At 37.5% G+C, this 20,878-nt stretch overlaps 1 protein-coding gene across 2 annotated transcripts in view; it reads right to left on the bottom strand.

Moving 5' to 3' along the window:
• Window positions 1–20,878, bottom strand: part of Rbks (ribokinase) — an 84,953-nt gene that overhangs the window by 28,959 nt on the left and 35,116 nt on the right. For both annotated transcript variants that reach the window (XR_013429141.1, XM_005322501.4), the window contains exons 5-7: window positions 20,419–20,583; window positions 9,222–9,313; window positions 2,857–3,045 (exon numbers count right to left, since the gene is read on the bottom strand). Coding sequence is in view for 1 of the 2 variants with exons in the window: in XM_005322501.4 (XP_005322558.1) it covers window positions 2,857–3,045; window positions 9,222–9,313; window positions 20,419–20,583 (446 nt within the window). In the remaining variant the exon portion in view is untranslated. The remainder of the gene's footprint in view (window positions 1–2,856; window positions 3,046–9,221; window positions 9,314–20,418; window positions 20,584–20,878) is intronic.

The following is a 20,878-nucleotide window of genomic DNA, read 5'->3' as shown; positions in this document are numbered from 1 at the left end:
AATAATGCTACTATGAATATTTGTGTACAAGTCTTTATGTGAATACATGTTTTCATTTCTCTTGGGTATATATCTAAGAAGTAGAACTGCTGGGTCATATAATTCTCTATATTTTACTTTTCCAGGTACTTCTGGGCTGTTTTCCAAAGTGATTGTATTATCTTACACTTCTACCACTACTGTATAAGAGTTCATATAAATGGAATTTCTCCAAATCTTACATAACATTTGTTACTGTCTGTTTTTGACTTTGGCTTTCCTAGTGAGTGTGAAGTGGCCACACTGTGTGTTATTTTTTTTTGTTTTAAAATCAAAGCCACCCCTATACATAGTTTAAAAAGATAAGGCTCAAGTATAGATGCTCCATTCCTCTCCATTTCCATTTCCACAAGGCACATACTTAAAATTCTTTCAGTGGTTTCTTCTGGTATTTATCTTATATTTCTTGTATTATGCTTCCACTGTTATTTTAAAATCCATTTTAGATACTATCTCTTGACCTCCAACTATAAAAGATGAGCATTTATTTTATGTGCACAAAAACACATACTCATTTTATCCTTCCTTCTTTGCAGTATGATTATAATCTTCATTTTTGGTTAAATCAGTAATTGGCATTTACATTGTTATGATTATGCATTTATAGCCATGTGATGTACAAAGATTCTACTTTACTTAATCATACTTTCCCCCCCTTAGATTTCAGATGACCTAGGAGGAAAAATCTGCCTCATGTTTTCTATTTCCTCAATTTTCTACATACCAATTACAAATTCATTTTCAAATTCTGCAAGAAGACTAAAAATCACTCTCTATATATTCAAACACATTGGATGTTCTATTTCTTTCTTTTTGGGGGGAACATGTAGCCAAAGCTCATTAATATTTGTTGAAGGAATGAATGAAGATAACCAGCCAGAACAAAGACCTAGAGCCAGAAAAAAATAATAACAACAACAACAAAAAAAAAAACCTTAGACATTACTTCTTCCCCCCCTGACCTTCTGGGTTACAGTATTTACAAGATGGGTTCACTTTAGAGGTGAGAGACATTCCAGGCCCAGAGAAGTGACTGGACTTGCCAAAGCATGAGAACAAGAGTTCAGAAGGAACAGGGCTGGAACACCAGTCTTCTGGGCCTTAGGGCCCCTACATCAGGTTGCTTCCACAGAAAACAAAGGGCATTTATCCTGAAGCAGATGTGGACTTTGGATCTTTATCCTTTAAATATATTCAATTCCCTGAAACCTAAAAAGTAACTGCTTGTGCTAAGAATCCAAAAGAAAGGGCACAAAGAGTATTATCATAATTTGTAAACCCTCTTAGTGCTCATTGCTGCATTTAATATCCTCAAAGCTATAAATCAGTCAAGATCTATGAAATCCAAACTTTCCACATGAAATTACTCTGAGGATTATTACTATTAATTTGAATTTGAATATTGCCAAGTCTAGTTACTTCCTAACAAAGTCCCATGCCCAAGCAGTGCTGCGTATGATTGTGGCAGGGAGGAATTGCTTTGGTCTGACCAGCATCTACTTCCCCATCCTCGGATAAGAGTTCTTTGATTTTTATTTGATACCAGGGATGGGTATTTGATACCATGGTGTGGAACATGATGTCAGCATAGAGCTGCCATGGATCATATTGGGAGAGGACCTGCCTGAGCTCAAGGGCCATACAAAGAAAGCAGAACTGACAGGGACAGCACATGAAAAAGTCTCCATACCCTGCTGCGTCTTCAAACTTTCCAACAGTGTGTGCAAATAAAATCCTGTATTTGGATTGTGCTTCTGCTGCTTACAACCAAAAGGAGTAATGACTTACACAGACATTGTAAGGAGAGGTTGAGCCACTTCTGAGTATCAACCTCCCAAACTCATGTTTTGAGACAACTGGGACATTAATTTCATATTAATTTCTTGTACTTATATTTTTCTAAATGTATTTGTTTCTATTACATCATCTGATTCCCCAGGATTTTTTTTTGGGGGGGGGGTAAATGATCCACATTTTAAAGTTGTGTCTCAGCATAAAAACAACTCAGAACATATTTTATAAATTATCACATATAACTTCCTTACAAATAAAAACCCTAACATTTTTCTTTTTCCTCCACTCTAGTTTCTTCTCCCTAAATTTACTTACTTTTCCAAGTCAGCTCTTTTAAATTTTAATACTAGACAATTCTTATTTCTATAGCTATAGGGGAACCACACATCTTTGTTCTAACTGGTTTCATTCCTACTTTGTAGCCATGACTTTTCCACTCAGCACACTTGTCCCTCCACAGTGTCTTACACAAAAAATGTCCGGGTGGATTCCACAGACCGTCTTTGGAACACCTAAGGCCTATGATTAAAGTAGGGGTGAGGGTCTCCAGCCCTGCTTTCTCATCCTCCAGGCACTATCCAGTCATGGCCAATGATGTAGGATTATACTTACTTATAAGATACAGCTATTTGTATACTGTCCAGAGTCCAAGCTTCAGGACAGAATTCACCTGTTCTTTACTAATGCTGAGCACCTAGCATATGACTGGCATGTGGTAGATATTCAATAAACATTTATTAATTGAATAAATGAAAATAGGCAATACAGGTATAATTTTACTGATATTCTGATTTTATGGATAAGGAAACTGAGGCACAGAGACTTTTAGTTACTTGTATAAAGTTCCACAGTGAGTTAGAGAGGGGTTAAGATACAGTTCTCCTGCTTGGTTGTTCTTCTCTTCTACCACATCACTTCCTGAGCATATATCCCATTATCAAAAAATTCAGGTATAATATCTTAGTTATTAAATAAATCAAGATTTTCAAGTGCCCAAAATGATTCTTAAAGTTTAAGACCTACCGTGGTATCCACAGCCTTGACCTTTTCTGTAGGAATGTGCTTTGGGACAGGTTCTGTCTGGGACAGCAACACACATCCTTTGTCCCCCAAGGTGATGATTACGACCTTGCAGCCCCTTGCCAGGAATACCGTTGCAGCCTTCCCAGCCTCCTCTGGGTTGTCCACCGTGAGGCCTGTTAAAGTCTCAGCCTGGAACACACAAAGGAGAAGAAACAGTGTTGAGAATGAGTAACTCAGATCCACTTCCAGATTTGCTTTTCTTAACACAAATGCAATGGGAACCTTGATGGATACCAGCGTAGGAAAATAAACAAGAGAGAACAATAACAATGACAACCAAAACTAGCTAAAAGACATTCTTGGGATAATCAGGGAAATATGAATGTGGCTCAGATATTACATGACAGTATAGAATTATTGAGAATTTTTTTAAGCGTGATAGTGGTATTGTGGCTCCCTGTAGGAGATGCATACTGAACTTACTGTCAATGAAAACACAATTCTTATTTTTAGTTACTTTTTAATAAAAACAAAACCCAAATATATCCTCGGGAGGGAGAAGCAAACAGCAAAATGTTAGTACCTGTGTAGGTGGAGTGTTCACTCTATTACTCTTTCAGCTTTTCTGCTCATGGAATAATTTTTAAGAAAAAGAGAACAAAAGGAATTCTACAAATAGAAGAAGGAAAGATGGGAAAAAGAAAGAAAAAAAAGAGTCATTGCCAATGATATAGGATGAAACTGTACATATATATATATATATATATATATATATATATATATATATATATATTAGCATCTAAGGATATGATTCTTCCAGGTGTCTCCCGGGCCATGGTGCTTTCTCAGTTACTAGTTAACTGGTTACTAGCCTTCCCTGGCTGCAGACGACTCACTTTTTTTGCTCAGTTGTTTATACTGGAGCCGCTGAAGGCAGAGAAGAGAGGCACTGATGGCAGAAGCCCTGGCATTCACTGACTCTGTGACCTTCCCTGGGTCACTATCCAGTATCTCCAAGGAATCTCTCTGGTTCTGAGATAGGTAGTTAAAAACCACTAGAGGAATTACATGGTACGTTTTGACTCAGAAAGTAGATAAATTCTCTGTTTTTGCTATTACAATTTAACCATACACTACCTCTTCTGGAGAATGGATCTGTCTTCTTTGTGTTTGCTCATGCCCAAATCAATGCTTTTGTCATCTATAAATCATTCCACAAGTGTCTGCTCATCCTGAGTTTGCATTTTCCCAGTAGCACAGGTTAGCGCATGCTTCACCAACTTGACCATGGACCCCCCTCTTACCATCTTTTGTGTAGACCTTTTTAGTCTGTGTTGGTTATTCTTTGAGGTCTTTCTTTCTCCCCACTACTGGGGACCAAACCCTGGGTCTTTTTTTTTTTTTAATAATTTTTTTTTAGTTATAGTCAGACACCACATTACCTTCATTTTATTTATTTATTTATTTTTATGTGGTGTTGAGGATCGAACCCAGCACCTTGCATGTGCTAGGTGATAGTGCTACTGTTGAGCCACAACCCCATCCCAAAACCAGGGTTTACGTGCAAGTACTCTACCACTGAGCTACATGACCAGCCCTTTTTGTTTTATTTTGATACAGGGTCTCACTAAGTTTCCCAGTTGGCCTTGAATTTGTGATCCTCCTGCCTCAGCCTCCTGAGTAGCTGGGATTATAGATGTATGCCACTGTGCCCAGCTTCTGATACTATTTTTTTTTAAAAAATAAAATTTGCATTGGTCTTCCTTACTGGAATCACTTACGTCTATTGAGTTGGATGGTCTCTTTTCAGAAATATCAACTTGTGTCTTTAAAAACTTTTTTTTAATTTAAATTTTATTTTTGCAATACTGGGAATTAAATCTAGGGATACTCTACCCTTGAGCTATATCCCTATTCCTTTTCATTTTTTGTTTTGAGAGAGGCTGTTGCTAAGTTGCCCAGGCACATATCCATCTTGTGATCCTCCTGTCTATCTCCCAAGTAGTTGGGGTTATAGGCAGGCACCTCTACTCCTGGCCTTCTAGAAACCTTTTAAAAACTACTGTTTAGGGCTGGGGTTGTGGTTCAGTGGTAGAGCATTTGCCTAGCATGAGTGAGGCACTGGGTTTGATCCCCAGCACCACATTAAAAAAACTAAATAAACTAAATAAAGGCATTATGTCCATCTACAACTAAAAATATTTTTAAAAAACCAAAAACTATTGTTTAATGAAAAAAATCTTTTAACATAGGAAATAATGCAACCAGCATCCATTTACCTATCACAGATTTTAACAAATTTTAACATTTTATTTGATTCAGATACATTATTATTATTATTATTATTATTATTATTATTATTATTATTATTATTATTAGGGATTGAACCCAGGGCCTTACACATGCCAGCAAGCAGTCTACTATCAAGCTATATTCCCAGCCCAAGACAGTTTTCTTTAAAGAAATTAAATGTCTCTCACATAATATTGTTCAACAATTTTTTTTCTCTTGTGTTGGTGATATGATTATTCTTGCCATTTACATTTAATCTTATTTTTCTCTCTGATCATTTAAAAATATTTTTGTTTTTATTCCCAGTTTTATGCAGTTCCATTAAAATGTACCTAAGTAGAGAATCAGATTTGTTTATTTTACATGGCATTTTTTTAATATGTATTTTTTTGGTTGTAGGTGGACACAATACTTTTATTTTTCTGTGATGCTGAGGATCGAATCCACTGCCTCACACATGCCAGGCTAGCGCCCTACCACTGAGCTACAGCCCCAGCCCTCCATGGCACTTTTATACACTTTTGACCTGAGGACTTGTGTCTTTTCTCAGTTTTAGAAAGCACCTTGCAGATTTTCCTCCAGTATTGCTTTTCTTGAGTTCCCACAGTTCTCCTTTTACTCCAATTAGATGCAATGGGGCCCCTCAAACCTCTATCTCTCTTTAATATTCTTCTTTAATATTTAAAATACTTTCTTTCTGCCCTGCTTTCTTGGTGAACTGAATTTTCTATCTCGAACCCAGGGCCTCAAATATACTAGATAAGCACCCTATGACTGAGCTACATAACCCAGTCCTAATGTTTGTTTATTTACTTATTTATTTGAGTAATTTTTAGTTGTAGATGGACACAATACTTTGTTTTTATTTGGTGCTGAGGTTCGAACCCAGTGCCTCACACGTGCCAGGCAAGTGCTCTACCACTGAGCCATAACCCCAGCCCACCTAATGTTTATTTTTTCATGAATGATGTAAAATTTTTTTCAGTGACCACTTTTGTTTTCAAGATGTCTAATGAGTTGTTTCTCATATTTACATATTATTGCTTTGATTCTGTTTTTCTTTCACAATTTCTTCTTCAACAAACGTTAATCATGTTTACTTTACAGTCTTTCCTTGCATTGTTTTATTATTTGAATTTCCTCTTCAGACTGCCGACTCTGCTGGTTGCTGGTGTGTCTGCTGCTTTGTGCGCAGGCTCACTCTCCTTGCTGTCAGAAGGAGAGTCTTCATAGTTCACCTCCCACCTGGCCGATCTCTACCTTTCCAGAGGTTTTAGGGTTCTATTTATCAGGCATCCACGGATCTCAAAACCAGAGCAAGGTAATATACTGGTCATAAAGAGTTCCTGCTCTGCAGTGATTGGGACACTGACAATGAAAACTCTTAAGTCATTGTTGGTTTCCCTCCTCCTCAGAGGCAGTGTCTCGGTCCCTCCTCTGGTGGGAGCCTTAAATATTGTAGCCTTGTGGAAGGGGTAGCATCTTCTTCCACCTCTTATTGTTCACAGGCCAGCCAGGCCAGCACGCGTGGTTTCCGGCTGTGGGCACCACTCGTCTCCCCATGTGGTCCACTTTTAGTGCCGGTTACCTAAGGATGTGAGATGCCCATCACTCTCCCAGTTTCCCGGCTTCCTGTACAGCACACCAAGGGGTGAATGCTCTGTGAGGCTGTTATAATTTGATCTGTAGACTTATTTAATTTTATTTTGAAGCTTCTATCTTTTTATTGTTTTTGTGTGTGTGGTGCTGGGATTAAATCTAGTAGTACTCTACCACTGAGCTATATCTAGCCTTTTTAATTTATTTTGAAACAGGGTCTTGCTAAGTTGGCCAGGCTGGCCTCTAATTTGCAATCCTCCTGCCTCAGTCTCCAGAGTTGCTGGGATTACAAGTGTCCCACTGTGCCCAGCTCATTGTTTCTTCTCTTTCCTTTTTTAAAAAATATCTTTATTGTAGATGGACATAATAACTTTATTTATTTATTTTTGAATGTGATGTTGAGGATTGAACCCAGTGCCTCACACATACTAGGCAGGTTCACTACCACCGAGCCACAACTCTAGCCCCATTTTTAAAAAAATACTTATATATCAATGATTTGGGTTTGAAACAGAGGCAATATTTTAGGCATGAATGTACATTATTAGTGAGAATTATTTGAATCAATCTATAAGAACATTAAAGCTTTTAAAGTTTTTCTTTTTTTTGATAGAATTTTTGAAACTAATTTTCTTAAAGACCAGTGTTCATGCATTTAATAAGCATTTACTAGGCGCCAACTTTGTAAGGTACAATGTAGCAGATGTTATTTTCCAAAGATAACCATACGAATGTTGTGCATGCACTTTTTACACTATGACAATGCAGTCTTCTGTTGAGAGATGGGGTACCAGGGTGAACCTTCCTTCTTCAACCAACACAATGGGACAGAATGATGCTAAGTAAAAGGCCAACATGACTTCTGTCTGTTGCACTCTCTCTTTCTCGATGCTGGGATCTGGGAAAACAGCTACCATATTGTGAGGAATCCCAGGACACAAGGAAAGGCCATGTATAAGTGGCCCACAGCCCTATCATGCCCCCAGCTAACAGCCAGCACCAAACTGTCAAGCATATGCATGAAAAAGACTTCAGATAATTCCATCCCTCAGCCTTTGAGTCTCCCACAGAGGGCCCAAACATTATGGAGCAGAGATAAACCATACTGTGTTCTGTCTGAATTCCTGATACATGGAAACTATGAATGACGATAATTATTGTTATAAGCCAGTTCATTTGGGGGGTAATTTATTACTCAGCAATTGATAACATATACACATAGGGATGGCTACCGGGGATACAAGTGAATAAGACAGGTGCCCTGTCCTTATGGAACTTATAATTTAATGGAGAAGATAGGAGGACTGAATAAATAAATTTAGGCTGTGATGAGTGTTTAAAGAATACCTAGAGTGCTGTGTAAGTATCTAGCAGGGAAATCTGAGCCAGTTTGGCAGTTGAGGGTAATGTAACCTTTTATTGTGAAATGGTCACTCTCTCCCACAATTCCTTTTTCTTAGTCCAATGCCTCGCTATGTTGGTTGCTCGAAAATATTGCATAACCTATTGTGGTTTGTTAAATTAGTTTCCATGTAGCAGTCTTCTTTTTTGTGTCCTCTATGTTCTAAAAGATGAAATTATCAAAAAAGCAGGTCAAGAAATCTAGAGACTTTCATTCAGCCTTTGAACTAAATGGTAAATGACCTTACAGTTCATTAATGATGTTCTCTATGAGCATGTCGCATTTGCCAATGTGTTTGCAGGTCCTGCATCCCAATCATGGGAGAGAGCTCTGGTCTAATGCTGTCTAACCTATAAAAAGAAAGAAATACTGAATTTTCTTCCTAAAAATACTGACAATACCCTCATATCAACATACTGGGAGAGATTTTGTGCAGATGTGTACATTATGACCCTCAGATGGACTCAGAGGCCTCCACCCTCATGCAGTGGCCCCCAAGGACTTTGCTGCGGCATCATGAAGAACCTTTGTCTGTCCACCAGTGCTGTCACGGGGTCTCACCACAGAAGGCAGCAGTCACGCCAGGAGTTGTATACTAACTAGGGTCATTAGATAAAACACAGGAAGCTCAGCTAAATCTGAATTTCAGATAAACAACCAATAATTTTATAGTGAAAGTATGTTTGGTATATTATTCACTGACTATCTGAAATTCAAATTTATCTGGGCATCTGTATTTTTATTTGCTCAACCTGGCAACTCTAATGCTAATTAGTTCACAGAATATGAAATAATTAGAAAAGAAAACAAAACACCAGAGTGTGAGGGCAGGAAGGGGACTAACTAACGGATTTGATAAGTACCACATTAAGGAGGTGACTCAAAGAATTCCCCCAACCCCCAGAACTTACTGATTTCTTTTTCTTCACACCCCAGCAAACTGAAAAATCTGTGTTCATTATGTCTAAGACACGTGTGATCCAATCGATGTAGTTCATCCTGCCTCTGCTTTATCCCTTTACATGCAAGTCTTCCAGTTTCTCAAAGAATGGCCACCCCAGTTCATCCTTACCTCGCTTTCATTGCAGCAGAACACGTCCGAGAGGCTGTAGAACTGCGGATCCAGGTCAGCAATGGCAGGAGCTGGATTGAACAATGTTTTCACTACAAAGGAATGGGAAAGAGGTTCGATGGTTATCATTTTTAACATGGTGCATTTACAGACATTTGGTAGGACAAATCCCTGATTGCAATCATGTTTGCATTCATCCGATTAAATATCCATTTAGTACAGATGTGGAGAAGTCTGAAATCTCAGTCTCCATGATAGTTGAGCACCAGTGCCTTCTTATTTCCATTTCCTCTACTTTTTTACTTTACATTTCAGCTTCAAGGGCAAGCATCAATATTTACAGCCAAGGTGATCACAGAGTTAAGGTAAGGGCAGGGAAAACATTAAAGAGGAATAAAGATGTTGTGGCATGAAAGGTTGTGAATGAGTCTGAACAGGTGGGTGAAGATTTTTGTGGGTTCCTGTAAGTGCTTAGTTGCAAGGCTAGTTCATAAATCCATTTTCTAGGAAAGAAAAAAGAGATCACAGAAAAGAAACAATGAAGAGTTCAAAATTTTCCTGAATTGAGTAGTATGAGGAAACTCAGGTACATATGTATATTTTATATACCCATGTGTGCTTCCCAAATATGTTACATCACACAGACACACACACAAGCTTACCCTTTTGGCTTTTGTGAGCAATCTGGGAATGTTAAAAAAAAAGATTGAGAAAGGAGGAGAAATTAAGTCAGAGGCTGAGTGCTGGCTCAGACTAGGAGGTGACTCGAGAAGGATGGATGGAGGTAACTATAGTGGGCAAAGGAGAAGGTCACTGCTATCACAGTGACAGAGAAGTGCATTTTTTCAGGAGGAAAACAAGGCTGAGAGATGAGATCCTGTGTGGAAGGCCCTCCCTGGGATGTCATCTGGCAGGGCCCCTACCCAGGGTCCTCTGACTTTAAGTTCAGGGTTTGGTCCTCTCTAAAATAGCTTCTGTAGGCCAGAACTCAACTCTAAGCAATACATGCCTCCAACCTCAATTCACCATATCTTGAAATAGCCTTTGGTGTAAAATTTTAAATTATTTTAAAGTCTTCAGAAATTTTATTTGCATGAAGAACCTTCTTTGCCACAACTCAGGTACATGTGTATTTTATATGCCTCCCAAATATATCCTGCAGTACACTAAACTGGACTGCTGGTCTTCTTTTCCTCAACCCAGGTCCACTGACTTAGATGTGAAGTAGTCTCATCTGTCTATAGATGGATAGAGTAAATTCCACTAGTTGCGGTTCTCCAAGATAATCTCCAGAACAGTGGCTTGGAAACCTGGCTGCCTATCAGCATCAGGGAGAGCTTGCTCAAGTGCATGATTTCTTTTTTTTTTTTCTTATCAGCTTTATTAAGGTGTATTTAAGAAATGTACATTGTGTGTATTTTGGTGTACAATTTGATGTTTTTATTTATGTATATATTGTTAAGTGTTTATATCAGGTTAATTAATATACCCATCATCTCACACACATTTTTTCTAACAGTGAGAACATTAGGATCTACTCACTTAGCAATTTTCAATCATTAAAAAAAAAATGACATACTTAGTTAACATGCTATGCAGAATACTCATATCTTTTAAAAATTGTTATTATTTGTTCTAATTTGTTATATATGACAGCAGAATTCAAGTGCATGATTTCTGGACTCCACTTCAAAACCACTGAGTCAGAATCTCTGGGGGTAAGAACAGGGTCTCCAGATGGCTCTCACATAGCCACTTGGAAGTGACCTATCCCACATTCATGGAAAGATGCTAATGAGCATGTGGCTGATGGAAAGAGTCCACCACTGCAGCCCCATGAGGCTGCCTAGTCTGCACCCTCTTAGGTCTTATATGATGTTTTGGTCCAGCCAGTGATCTTGTCCTGTATGGGCTAACACTATTTCCACATTTTTGTTATTGTAGATTCCATAATGTCCACCCACAGAAATCCTATTGTATATTTTTGGCAGCTTAAATTTTTGCACAGGGCTATTGTGCAACTTCAATTAGAAAAAGGACATGAAAGTCCTGGGTAAACTGTAAAGTGTTGTACAAACGTAAAGGATTATCACTGTTATTATATTGTCCTTTACACACAGCCCAACACCCCCGCCAGTCCACCCATCCCTTTGCCTTCTGTGTAGCCTGGCAACAATCTCCCTCATTGGCTCTCTGGCTTCTGCGATGTCTTGGAGATGTCAGTTATGCATAAAGGTCCTCATTGTCCAGCATTTGAACACACCCACTTACTTTTTAGGTTTTCTGAACAATATACTGTTCCTTATTTGCCTCACACCCACCTAGGGTGATCTTCAAATTGGTACTCATTAGCATCAGAGCACAGGTTAGAGCAAGGTACCAGTATGGAACAGCAGGGTACAGTCATTTCCTTTTTCTTCCCCTAAAAGATGTCTGATCTAGCAATTCCTTTTCTTCCTTTCTTTTTTTTTTATACCAGGGATTGAACCCAGGGGTGCCTAACCACTGAGCTACATCCACAGATCTTTTTATTTTTTGAGACAGGGTTTTGCTAAGTTGTTTAGGGCCTTGTTAAGTTGCTGAGTCTTGTTCTCAAACTTGCAATCTTCCTGCCTCAGCCTCCGGAGTTGCTGGGATTACAAGTGAGTGCCACCACACTGGGCTAGCAATTCCTTTTCTAAATCTATGCTCAGAAAAATCTATAGGTATTCAAATATGATACACAGTGATGCTCATGGAGCTCTGTGCTAGAAAAATACAAAAAGAAACCTACACATCTATCAAATGGATTGGTTAAAATCATGACATATTTGGGGCTGTCATGAGCAGTAGCACGCTCGCCTGGCATGCATGCGGCCCGGGTTCGATCCTCAGCACCACATACAAACAAAGATGTTGTGTCCGCCGAAAACTAAAAAATAAATATTAAAAAAAATCTCTCTCTCTCTTTAAAAAAAAATTATGACATATTCACCTGATGTAATTCTCTGCAGCAGCTAAAAAGAATGAAGTAGCTCCTTTCTTTGTGAGAGAAAGATTTCTATAATTTATCCGTATGTGAAAAAGGAAGGTTTCTACCAACTATTCATTTTAGATAAAACACATAAAAACATAACTACATGGGGCTGGGGTTGTGGCTCAGAGGTAGAGCGCTTGCTTAGCATGTGCAAGACCCTGGGTTTGATCCTCAGCACTACATATAAATAAATAAATAAAGATACTCTGTTTAACTACAACTAAAAAATAAATATTAAAAAAACATAACTACATACATAGTTACATTTCTATACTTGCATAAAGAGAAAAGTCTGAGAAGTTACTGAATAAGTAATTAGTTATAAAAGGCTAATTGGAATAAATCTGACTATAGATTAAATGTTGTACATCATGCAGTTAATCTTCCATCAAAAAACAGGTACACTGTTAATGAAATGATATAATAGCTAATAGCTGTGTTGTGCAGTGGAGGGTAAAGAGTAATGAGTTGGGGTACAGATGAAAAAAACCCTGGTCATGTCTTGACATTTGTTGAAGCTAAATGAGAGCACATATGGACTTACCAATATAGTATTCCATATCCTTACATATTTGAAATTTTCCACAATAAAAACAATTTTAACCTGGGCATGGTGGTATACACCTTTGGTCCCGGCTATATAGTAGGTTGAGGTGGAAGAATCACTTAAGCTCATGAATTTGAGACCAACCTGGCTACCACAGTAAGAATCCCATTTCAAAGAAGAAAAAAATATTTTAAAACCTCACAAATTTTATTTTATGTTATTGTTTTGTTTTTAGTTATATATGATAGTAGAATCTATTATGATATAATTATACAAGCATAGAATATGTCTTTTTCTAATTAGGACCTCATTATGTGGATGTACACGATGGTGGGATTTACTGTGGTGTATTCATATAGGTACATAGGAAAATCATGTCAGATCCACATTGTCTTTTCTTTCACTATCCCCCCATCCCTTCCTTTCATTCCCCTTTGTCTAATCCAATGAACTTTTATTCTTATTCTCCCCTACTTATTGTGGGTTAGTTTCTACATATCAGAGAAAACAAATGAACTTTGGTTTTGGGTTCTGGCTTATTTTACTTAGCATGATAGTCTCCAGATCCATCCATTTACTGCAATAAAATGTAATAAAGTCATTCTTCTTAAGGGCCAAGTTTTGTGTGTCTATATATGTATATGTACATATATATATCTCACATTTTATTTATCCATTCATCTGTTGAAGGGCACATAGGTTGGCTCCATAGGTTAGCTAATTGTGAACTGAGCTGTGATAAAACATTGATGTGGCTGTGGCACTGCAGTATACTCATTTTGTTTATTTTTATTTATTTATTTTTAATTTTTTTTTTAGTTGGAGATGGACACACAGTATCTTTATTTATTTGTATGTGGTGCTGAGGATTGAACCCAGTGCATTATACATGCCAGGCAAAGTGCGCTACCACTGAGCTACAACCTGAGCCCCCAGTATACTCATTTTAAATCCTACATTTTAAATATATACCAAGAAGTGGGATAGCTGGGTTTAATGGTGATTCCATTCCTAGTTTTATGGGAGATCTCTATGCTGCTTTCCAGAGTAGGTGCATCAATTTGTAGTCCTATCAGCAATGTATGAACGTAAGTTTTTCACCACATCTTCACCAACATTTATTGTTACTTGTATTTTTGATAATTGCTATTCTGACTGGAGTGAGATGAAATCTCTGTAATTTTAATTCTCAATTCTCTCTAGAGATGTTGAACACTTTTTCATATATTCGTTGACCATTTACACTTCTTCTTTTGAGAACTGTCTGTTCATTTACTTTGCCCATTTATTGATTGGGTTGTTTTTTGGTGTTAAGTATTTTTAATTCTTTATATATTCTGGAAATTAATGCCCTGTCTGAGATGCATGTGGCAAAGATATTCTCCCATTCTATATGCTCTCTCTTCACATTCTTGATTGTTTCCTTTGTTGTAAAGAAGCTATTTAATTTGATGCCATCCCATTTATTGATTCTTGATTTTACTTCTTGTGCTTTAGGAATCTTGATCAGGAAGTCGGATCCCAACCCTGACATGGCAGAGTATTGAGCCTACATTTTCTTCTACTATATGCAGGGTTTTTGGTTTAATTCCTGGGTCTTTGATCCACTTTGAGTTTTATGCCCCAATAGTGGAGAATCTTCATACAACCAACAAACTCTTCTCAATATCAAGAATCAAATAGAGCACACACAATAATACTGAATGACATTAATATACTTCTCTCATTACTAGATAGATCTTCTAAACAAAAAATTAATAAAGAAGCTACAGAACTAAAAAGTAAAATTAATTTAGAGACTATAGAGAATATTTCATCCATCAATGACTGGTTACTTTTTTTTTTTCAGCAGTACATGGAACTGTTTCTAAAATAGACCACATATCAGGCCACAAAATAACTCTTAACAAATAAAAAAAATAGAGTTAATACCCTGCATTCTATCAGATCAAATTGAATAAAATGATAAGATAAAAATAGAAACTATTCTAATACCTGGAGACTAAATAATTCACTATTGAATGATGAATGGATAGCAGAAGAAATCAGAGATGATATAAAAGAAAATACTTAGAGGTAAACGAGAACAGAGAACACTATGAAAGCAGTTTTAAGAGGAAAGTTCATAGCACTGAGCTCATACATTAAAAGAATAGAAAGAAAAAAAAAGAGAGAGAAAGATCAACTAATCTAACACTTATATCCCAAGACCCTAGAAAAAGAATAAGTCAATGCTCAAATCAATAGAAAACAAGAGGTAATTAAAAACAGTACTGAAATCAATGAAATTGAGATTTTAAAAAATTAAAACAAAAATCAACGAAACAAAAAGTTGGTTCTTTGAATAAACAAAATTGATAAACCGTTAGCCAAGCTAACCAAAAGAGAGAAAAACCTCAAATTATTAAAATCCATGATGAAAAAGGAAACATGACCACAGACACTAGTGAAATAAGAAGATAATCAGAAACTGTTTTGAAAATTTATAGTGCAATAAGCTAGAAAATCTTGAAGATATCAAACAAATTCCTAGAGACATATGACCTACCCAAATTGAACCAGGAGGACATAGAAAATTTAAACAGACTAATTTCAAGTAAGGAAACTGAAGAAGCCATCAAAAGCCTACCAACAAAGAAAAGCCCAGGATCAGATGGATTCTCAGCCAAGTTCTACCATACCCACAGATTTTAAACAACGATTACAATGAATTTAAGTATCAATAGCTGGAATAAAGAATTTTATAATTGTCCATAAATATTGTATAAAAATCGATCACATCTTATTTGCTTGTATTTTACCAAGGGACAGCATTCTTACCCATAGTAACTGGATACACATGCTTACAGTCTGATACACAGTTTAGAGTAACTAAATTTAGGGGAAAAGTGGAGATGCCATTAAAAAAGACTCCTCTTGGCTCCTGCTTCCATAAATGAGCAGAAATACTTTACTATGATGAAGAAGCATGAAGAATTAGTAGACGTGAAGTTAATCAAAGAGGAATGTAAATTTGTAAGACAAGAAAAGATGATGTCATTCTGGGACTAGGCAGAACTTGAGAACACACACTGCATCATGGAGTGACCTGGAGCTGCAGAGGTGACTGACAGCATCCAACAATAATTATTATTCAGTACAATGTAAGATGGACTAAACTCCTGGTTATCTTGGCCACATGTCAATGGCTGACACAGCAATGTCAACAAGGAAGAGGTGAGGCCTGGAGGAGCAGTTGGTAGGCTAAAAGGCAAGGTAACAAGGTGGAATCTATTAATGGTTTTGGTGGGTGGGGTAGGTGAAGGTGTAGGGTTGGACAGTTGATGACTCTAAGAAGTAGCTCAGAGAAACGGATATAAAAATCACCCTAATCAAAGAAACCACGAGAAGGCTGGGATTCCCAAAACATGGGCTTGGTTATCTCTTACACTAGAGGCTCTATTTTTGCAACTTGAGTAGCAAAATCTCTCCAAACTTGAGCCGTGTGCTGGACAATGTTATTGTGAAAGTCTAGGTGGCCAGCCAAGGAATTGTTTGCCAAATGGAAAAGGACTAAAGTAGCATTAAAAGATACATTGTATCATACCTAGGATTTAATCTTGGCAATCTTACAATTTCAATTATGTATAATTGTTCCTGTAATGTTCCATTTGCTTTGAAATGGATATAAAGACCAGAACCAACATGCATAATTTCATCACAAGCAGCTCTGCAGTGGCCCCCCTCACTGCACTGTGACCTTGCGGGGATGGGCGCTATTCAGGGGTACAGATTTTTTTTGATGTTGTAGGTGATGCTGTGGTGAAGACAGGAGAGAGTTTTCAGACAGAATATTCAAAGATGGAGGGAACATTTCCTTTGTATTTTTTAAAGAATATTTTTAGTTGTAGATGAACACAATACCTTTATTTTATTTTTTTATTTTTATGTGGTACTGAGGATCGAACCCAATGCCTCACATGTGCTAGACAAGTGCTCGACCACTGAGCCATGACCCCGCCACTACTTTGTATTTTAATAATTGATAGATAATCTAGTCATACAAGGTATATAATTCAAATTTTACTTCTTGGAAGCAGTGAAGCTATGACAATAAAGTCAGACTATGACAATGAGAACTTTACCGTCTCTCTTGAGGTGGCATAATGCTGATCAGCACATATGCCTTGGGCAAGACACTCAGAGCTCAGCAGATAATTAGCTTTGCCTGCTTTGCTCTGTGATGAGTCCATGGTGACATCAATGAATTGAGAACTCCAGTTCTCTTGTTTCACAGAAGAACTGAAAGCCCTGGACAAGAAGTTGCTTTCTTGATTGAGGTTCCCTATTTGCTTGTGATTGATTCTGAATTAAAAACCATTCTACATGAATTACCAAACCATCACTCTCCTTTTACTACACCACAGACTAAGTGCACACACATGCTAAATAAACATGCATACACACATGTACACGCACACACACCCCATTCATAGTGTAGAATCTAAGGTGCACTTGGCTGTTATCTATCAAACAGTGACCAACTGACTTGGTCAGAGAAAGGTGCCCGATTCGGCAGAGTTGGGTGTGTAAATATGTGCTTGTATGTGTGTGTGTGTGTGTGTGTGTGTGTGTGTGTGTGTGTGTGTTTTGTACTGCAGTGTGTGGCAATGCATTGATGAAGCTCTAGGGCTTCTTCACTGTTATTTTTTTTTTAATTTTCTTTATTTTTTTCCACATTTTAAAAAAATTGGTGCATTAGAGTTGTACATAATCATGGGATTTGTTGTTATAAACTTGTACGTGCGCTCTTCACAAAAGTAGCAAACACTTTCCACACTTAGGCTGTGCACTGGACAGTGTTAAAATGTATGGATTTTACTCTTCTAGAGAAAATTCTTCATAATGCCTTAGTTCCTTAAAGTCAATGGCATGTGGCACTTTCTTTTTAAAGTGTGGTCTAGGAGATAGAACTTGGGTCTTATAGTCTGAAATTATATTTCCACACGTACTAAAAGTGTGATGTTGGTTGTACAACTTCCTAAGCCTCTCTGAGTCTCCTGAGAGAACAATGGCTGCCAAATTTCTGTCATAAGGTTTTTCTGAAGATCAAATGGGCAAGAAAGAACCTTATAAGGTATAAAGTACATTTAAATGCAAGGTATTACTACTTCCAATATTATTACACAATCACTCCCCCACCCCCACAGCCATGTGTGGTTTTGCTGTCCACAGTTTTACTCAAGGTCAATCAGGGTCTAAAAATACTAAATAGAAAATTCCAGAAATAAGCAATTCATAAATTTTAAATTGCATACCATTTTGAGTCGTGATGAAATCTCACGTCATTCTACTGCACCCCACTGGGAATGTGAATCGTCCCTCTGTCCAGCCTCCCCACACTGTATCACCTGCAAGTTAGTCATTTAGGAGCCATCTTGGTTATCAAATTAACTGCTGTGGTCTCATGGTATTATACTGTTCAAGGAACCCTTATTTTTACTTAATAATGGCTCTAAAGTGTAAGAGTAGTGATGAGGTAACTTGATATTTGCCAAATAGAACTTATAAAGTGGTTCCTTTAGGTGAAAAGGTGAAAGTTCTTGAGATAATAAGGAAAGAAAAATTTTTATGCTAAGATCACTAAGCTCTACAGCAAGAATGAATCTTCTATCCATAAAACTGAGAAGAAGGGAAGAGAAATTAGCACAGGTTTTGCTTTTATGTCTCTCAAACTGCAAAAGGTTTGGTCATAAAATGTGATGAGTGCTTAGGATGGAAAAAATTACATGATAGAGCTTGGTACTACCTAAGGTTTCAGACATCTTACTGCGAATCTTGGAATGCATTTGCCCCAGTTAAGAAGGGACTATTATACAGGAAAGATCATGTAGGTGTAATACTTAGGCACATTGGCTCTTAGCCAAAGTGTGAAATAGGCTGGGTGGTCATAGTCTACTTTAACCTATCCCTCTTCCTAATGTCCCAGGACTTCCAGCTCCTCAGATGGAACAGCTGCATGGCAGGTGACAGAGGAAGCATTTCTGGATCCCACCCAGTGACAGCCTGAGGTTAGGCTGCCTGCCCAAGAGGGTTACTCTAGCCTCACCTGTGAGAGGTAAGCTCACTGTGGCTGTACCTTCCTCTCCTCCACAAGATGGGTGGGCAACAGGAACTCAACTAGGATAGAGGAAACAGTGAGAGACATGGGACAGTGGAAAAGAAAGAGAAGTTACTTGAGAATATATTTTCATCTACCCAGAGACAGGAGCAGGGTGAAGGGCACACTGGATTCACATCTCCTGAGAGGAGCGCAGTGCACAGAATGCCTACCAGGAGCTTTAGCCTTTATTTGTGACACTTCCAGAAAATGCAACCAAACAGGTTTTGGCTTAGAATTCTTTCTGACAGCTTCCAGTCCATTAAAAATACAGTAAATGTCAGTGAGAATTTGCCACGGCACATTGTTTTGCCAAGAGGAAAATTTGTTAAATCAGGACATATACTTTCTTCACAAAATAATTTCAGTGATTTATTTTCCATTTATTGCTATATAGAACACCACACACACACACACACACAGAGTTCTTCATCTTTTAGTTTTTTTATCTTGCTGAGAAAGTCTTATCTGGAAAAGTCAATGTGAATCTCTATTTTATTCTTACTATAAATCAAAGAAATAATGTCACAACATCAAACTGAAGCCACTGTCTTAGACTGGCTACTTTTTATTTTGATTTTTTTGACCAAATAGTGCTAGATCAGGATATTATCTTAATTTTTAATATAAAGAGAGAAGTGAATGGAGAGAAGAAAACTGGGATTTGTTGGCTTGTACCATCCCATGGTTGGCATCACATTTAATTTCATTCCATTCTTAGAATAATCCTATAGGCATATTTCCATGTGCATTTTACAGACCAGTTCAGAAAAAGCAGCAAATTCTGCTAAGACCACAAAGCTTACAGGGACAGAAATGGGATTCTATCTCAGAAGATACTTTTCTCACTAGGCAGTGGAGAAAAGGGAGGAGGAAGTATAAAAAACCTGTTTGTTATTTGCCAGAGGAAAAGGAGTGGGTGGGAGAAAAGATGAAATAAAATTAACCTCAGGTTGATAACTGTTGGGTGACTGGTTTCATTATGTGCTTTGCCTGTTTTGGTAGGTTTAACCATTTCCGAATCAAAGATCAAAGAAAACAGCTGCTTTATACACATTGACAACGTAGAAAACATTATATATAAATAATCTTTGGTTGCTTATTGAGAAAATGGTATTTTACAAAAAGGAGAAAGAAAAAATCTTTGATTCCTTTTGAGGTTTATTAAAGTGTAACCGGGTAGTGACTGGACATGACAGACAGTTTAACCGCTGCTCCTCACTCCTCAGGTTGTACCTTAGCCAATGCTCCTTCAGAGATTAATTATTCCCTGCAGATTATACTGTGGGATGTTGGAGATGTTCCTCATGTTGCTTCTGCCCTATTTGTAAGTCTTTCTAATGTTATCAAGAACTACAAGACAGTGAATCTCACAGATGGAGGAATGAATATTTTACTACAGAAAAAGTATTGCTTTGCTTAACTTAAAAGGTTAACTTTAATTAAGACAGCGATAAAAGCTTTTAAAGAAAGAGTGACAAATATGTAAAATTACCTCCATTGCTACGGGCCATTGTCAGAGCTTCCAAAGAAGTTGCTGGAGTTATTTCTAGCTGGCAGATCATGACTTTGGCTTGGCTAATGACACTGGCTGCTTCCTTCAGGTCTTCAGTATTCAGAAGTAAATTTGCTCCTGCCACTATGACGATGATATTCTGGCCTATAAAGAAATCCTACATATTTATATTAAAACCAAGCAAAGCCAAGCAATGATATTCTGCAATGTTACAATCATCTTTATAAAGTTATTATACAAAATGTATTGTAAGTATTAATTTTGACATTTTCAGGACATTCAGGTTAAATTTTGCGTTTCAAATGTATCTTTTAGAATGTCTCTTGAGACTCATTTTATTCAGATTACTTTTTTTAGGAGACACAGTTTTGCTATGTTTTCCAGACTGGCCTTGAACTCCGGGGCTTAAGCCATCCTTCTCCCTTGGCCTCCTGAGTAG

Source organism: Ictidomys tridecemlineatus, chromosome 12, assembly GCF_052094955.1.
Source record: "Ictidomys tridecemlineatus isolate mIctTri1 chromosome 12, mIctTri1.hap1, whole genome shotgun sequence".
Classification (NCBI taxonomy): Eukaryota; Metazoa; Chordata; class Mammalia; order Rodentia; family Sciuridae; genus Ictidomys; species Ictidomys tridecemlineatus.
This window is presented reverse-complemented; position numbering and strand designations above follow the sequence as displayed.